Consider the following 5199-nt stretch of genomic DNA (forward strand, 5'->3'; position numbering starts at 1 on the left):
GGCTTGTTGTGCTCATCCATACAAACACTGCGGTAATACCGAGCGCGATTTTGGAACACCTTCACATGCGGCATATTCGTTGCATGCACGAACTCCTTCAATCGGTGCTGTACCCTGCTTGGCGGGATTCCCTCTGCAAACAATCTGTCGGCTTGGTTTCGAATGGTCCGTGTCATTGCATTCGACATTGGGCCGTGGCAGTCACCGTACTCTCCACGCTTGTACGCCACACTTCTGTCGTCAAGCGAGCACTGAAGAACTTTGAGTCGCTTTGCGCAATGCTCTCGGCAAGTGCATTTTAGGTATCGGAGACGCATGTGGTGTATTCCCGATCCCAGGCAAATGGTGCAGCGAACCTTGCTGGTCAAAGTGATTGAGCAGGGGGCCAAATGGTCCTTAGCACCATTGAACGAACCAAAGTCTCCCACCATGATCCATGTGTAGTTCACCCGGGGTTAAGATCGTTTGCGTTGGTTGGGCCAGTCGGGCACTACGACGAGTTGTCCCTCCGACTGTTCCCTCGTTTCGCCCTCCTCGTCACCGTAGTCGACTTTGCCCACACTGTTCGCAGCAGCAACGCTCTCCTGCTCGTTGTTCGCCTGTACAACAGGCGCGCGCCACAGCAGGTGTTCTACACGTGTTCCCAGTTGGAGCTCCATGACCTTGATTGGTGGCGACCTTGATTGGTGGCGACCTTGATTGGTGGCGACCTTGATAGGTGGTGACCTTGATAGATGGTGACTCTGATTTTTTTGCTGTCCCTCTGTTAATTATTTGGCCCTCCACGAAGTTGTACTTGGATAAAGTATAGTTGCAATCTAATGTCACGCTATTATTGAAAATATATCGGAGAATCCCCAGCAAAATCGACACTACGTTTGTGGTGCCGAGTTTTGACCACCATGAACACATGCAACGACAAATTAATACCTTGGTATTTGTAAGCACGGCTTACTTTTAATTCAATCAAAGCTCTCACCTCCAAGTCGACCACGGGTTGGTGAGTGAGTGGCGCATTTTCGATATCGGCGAGGTCACGAGCTGTGCACCGGCGAAGCGTCCTCCGGTGCACCGAACCTATGCCTTCAAACAAGAAGCCCTACAAGCGTGGGACGAGCTCAAATGGGGAGGGACAACGCTTGTCCATTACTGCCGGGCAAGGAAGATCCCGGTGTCCACGTTTGAGAAATGGCTGATCAAGAAGGACGAAATCGCTTCCGTGTGTACAGCCGACGTGAACAAGCACGTGCTGTCCCTCCAAACTAACAAGCCCAGGAAAAAGTCGAAGAAGCGCAAGAAACTGTGCGTTGACAGCAGACACCAAGAATTGCACGAATGGCTGGTAGCTGCACCAAAGCCTTTGTACACTGGTGCTATGCGGGACAAAGTGCGGGCGTTGTGGCCCGAATGGAGTGACGAGGACCACCCCGAGTGTAAGACCCCTCATTACCTCGCGAAGTGGTGTCGCCGAGTCGCCGTCCGGTTCGTCCACACTGCCGGCTCCACTGCCAGCTCCAGCGAAGCGAGTCAGGCATCGTCCGGTGATGATGGTGATTTTTGGGAAGACGAAGGAAGTCAGACACAGCCAGGTGACGAAGGAGACTTTTGGGTCGGCGTAGCAATACCGGACGGGGAAATTCTGGCAGCGAAACGACAACGGCTCTGCCCCGAAACCATGGTGCACACAGGAACAACTGGGGGCCATGAGTACGTGCGGCAGCCCCATCGAAAGCGTATCATGCACCCCATAGCCAACGACGACATCGCTCGGGATGATTTTCTTGACGACTACCACTTTGACGCATTGCTGGCGCCCGACAGCTTTTCCGCTCCCTCTTCTTCTTCATGTGACCGTGTTGTCGCAAGGGCCACTGCAACCAGGCAAACCCGAAGTGTCCCTCCGAGTTCTCAGGAATCGGTCCATGCCGGACTAATGTCCGACGCTCGCAAGGCATCCCCAAACCCACCATCCAATAGTCAAATTGAGCGCTTGTTCAACTCCCTTGTCACCCGAAGACCGACGCCCGCGCAGCCAAAGCCAGCCACAAGTCATCCTTGCGACACGGCACATGTGATTTGGACGTCCCCCACCCCCTTACGGACCTCGCGAGGCGCTTCAACGACAGAAAATCTGACCATCGGCAAGCGATCTCAAGTGGCACCGAATGCCACCGCCCCCCTACACCAGCCCAGAACGAATCGCAATGCTGTATTGCAGGCCACGCCGCTGTGGTTGGTGAAGACTGTTTCATCGAGAGCGAAATTCGAAGGAAGTACCTCGAATTGGATGCGTACTTCCAATCCACGACCCAAGGTGAAGTCCCACCGGTCCGAAGTGATTACGCACCATGCGCCACGGCCCATACCCAGTCGAAACCCAAAGGTCGAAAGACTACCCAGACTGGCCCTCGGTCGTCCCCCCAGCCGATCCGCACTACACCAAATTCCTCAGCCGCCAAGCCAGCGCCAAATGACCCTTCACGCAGTCGTGTTTTGGGTCATATGACTCCGTACGCCACTTTGACCGGCCCACATTTGTCCCCCACCTCGACCCACGCCGCACCAGCGTCCACCGTCACCAAGCCGACAACAAACCCCCTCCCAAACACTGATAACGAGGGCCATCGAGAAGACCCCCCCCCGCCCAGCTGAAGATGCAGCAGACGTGGAAATCATCGACCTTTGTGATAGCGACGACTCCGAAGTGGAAGCCTTTGAAGCCTTCAAGGCACTTTGGCGAGCAAGAAAAATGGAAAGGGAGCAACAGCTCAAGAAGTACGAGCAGCACCAAGTTCGCATGAAGTTTGAGGTAGTACCACCAACTGCCCTCTCTGAGGTGTACCATCACATTAATGACTGTCTGCCCGCGACCAACAGCCTTGCCCCAAGGCGTGCACGATCGTCTCGTGGTGTAGCATTCGGCACCGACACACACAACCCGCACTGCCGTAGATGTTCGAAGCAGTTTCCGTGCACACTAGTCCAGCTTTGCGACAACCTCCTCACGCAGACGGAATGCGCCCCAGGACAATGCAGCGCTAATGAGCTTTGCCAAAACCAAGCCATTTTCAAGAAACTCTTCCCCCCCACAACAGTTGTTGCTGATTCAAAGTTGACCCATGCATTGCGTGTCGATGAAAGTGTCCCTGCAGGAACAAAAATCATCGAGTACGTGGGTGAACACATCGGCAAAGACGAGGTTGCAGCACGGAAGGAAAAGCGTCATGGCGCGAAGGATTGGTACATCGCGCGTGTGGGCACCAACGGAGACTTGTACGTTGACGCCTCGAAGTTCGGTAACAACTCGCGGTTTATCAATCATGCCTGCGTTCCGAATTGCCGCTTCGAGGTATGGTATGTAGACACTAAACCAAGACTCATGGTGGTCGCGAACACTGCTCTCGAGCAAGGCACTATATTGACGCTCTCTTACATGAACGCGGTGTGGAACATCACTTGCGTATGTGGGGCATGCGACGGTGGCTACAATCTTACTGAAATTGTTCAATTAACAGTAAATGAATTTTTTCTGCAATCTCAGTAGTCGCATCAATTCAGGACATGCCGCGACGTTTCGAAATGCTGCTTGGATCTAGATTTCATCCAAGATTCATTTTGCAAAACCAGATGATCTGCCAGAATACTGTAATGTTAGTACTACATAGTAGTACGTATTTCGCTGTGGTGGCAATCATCCCACCTAATTCTTGACATTATCGGTGATCGAGCGCACATCCTTGAACTTCAAGGGCTGTTTTTGGCCCATCTGGTGTATTTGGTGGCCCATCACACCGGTCAGTGTGATAAAAACGCCATTATATCAGAATTTTTGTGGGTCTTAACGTTTTTCATACCTGGCTTAACGATGCATTCCTTCACGTTTTCATCACGTTACCGCCATAATTCCGGTGGATGGAATGTCACACTGTCCAACAGTTGAAGCACTCACCACCCAAGTCCCAGGGAGAAGTAACAGCACAGCAGCTCATTCGGCGAATAATCTTTTTTACTTTGTGACAAGCGATAGTAGTACTATAGTACTACTGTCGCTTGTCACAAAGTAGTACTAGTGGTACTACTTAATATTGTGACAATCCACTGTAACATGCGGCGACTATAACATAATGACAACATGATGATAGCATGATGACAGCAAGTTTTCTGTATCACTGACGTTATATTTTTCCCAAGGGATCGATCCCAATTTGTCCGCAAGCTGGAAATGGATGGGTCAGATGTTATCTATTTCCGTCCTAACTGTTCTGGAATTTTGGTGTGGATTAGGCATTTTTTGTGTGGAATTCGGTGAATTATGTGTTGTGCTCGGCGAAGTTTGTGTGGAACTCGGGATTTGTATTGTGTTATTGGGTCGTGCGTGTTTTTCGTTAAAATTTGTGTTTTTTTCGGTGTTTCTGTGTGTATTTCGTTATTTAGTGTGCGACAAAAAAAGGTCCTCGGAATCTGCTACTTTGCAATAATGCTGTCGCCAAGCGTTCTTGCTTCGCGAGGCCTGCCCGTCATCGCAGACTTCTGCTCGCACAATTCTACCGTCGGTCAACACCATCCAAATACACAGAATCCTTCTGGAACTTTTCGTGGTTGTCGAGGATCAGGTGGAACCTGTGCGATGTTTTCTTGCTGTCAACGTCGAGCTTGGCAAGAGAAGCCAGGAACTTTAAGCAAGTTGCACGCGAGCACCCCCCAAGACTTCATGACCAGATGTTGGAGGAATGGTCGCTCGTGGTTGGCCTTTATCCACAGCGCCAAGTCATCCTCGCTTCTCAACCTGCTTATACTGTATGTAGCACACGAAACCATCGAATGGAACCCTCCTGTTCGGATAACCTCTATTTTTTGGATTATTCGAATCCGTGATTGCTTCTCTTTTCACGGATTCCTCTATAAAGTTTCATCAGTCTCCGTGATTGTACTAATTACTGAGGGTAATTACTACGGAAACGGACACGGATTACTTTGCGAAATCTCCCTATTGCTCCAACATGGCAGAAACGACGTCGAATGACCCTTTGTTGCCCACTACAACTCGAAAACTGTCAACAACAGTTCACGACCTTAGTGACAATCGACTTGCAATGAGCTCCAAGCGAAGCTACCGTAGCGGTGTCAAGCAACTTGGCACCTGGCTTCAGTCGTCTGGACGGTCGTCCATGGTAAACGCAGATGGCACAATCAACCTTT

General features: G+C 51.0%; 2 protein-coding genes across 2 annotated transcripts; both read left to right on the forward strand.

Annotated features, from left to right (window-relative positions):
- Positions 1-83: 83 nt before the first annotated feature.
- H257_07772 (hypothetical protein) lies at positions 84-2652 on the forward strand (the record flags this gene model as incomplete). Its single annotated transcript, XM_009833401.1, has 4 exons — positions 84-291; positions 445-646; positions 973-1918; positions 2017-2652. 4 exons carry the CDS (start codon positions 84-86, stop codon positions 2650-2652), a joined length of 1992 nt encoding a protein of 663 aa, XP_009831703.1.
- A 97-nt stretch (positions 2653-2749) lies between these two features.
- H257_07773 (hypothetical protein) lies at positions 2750-3596 on the forward strand (the record flags this gene model as incomplete). Its single annotated transcript, XM_009833402.1, has 2 exons — positions 2750-3479; positions 3559-3596. 2 exons carry the CDS (start codon positions 2750-2752, stop codon positions 3594-3596), a joined length of 768 nt encoding a protein of 255 aa, XP_009831704.1.
- Between the last annotated feature and the right edge of the window lie 1603 nt (positions 3597-5199).

Source organism: Aphanomyces astaci (genome assembly GCF_000520075.1).
Source record: "Aphanomyces astaci strain APO3 unplaced genomic scaffold supercont1.16, whole genome shotgun sequence".
Classification (NCBI taxonomy): Eukaryota; Oomycota; class Saprolegniomycetes; order Saprolegniales; family Verrucalvaceae; genus Aphanomyces; species Aphanomyces astaci.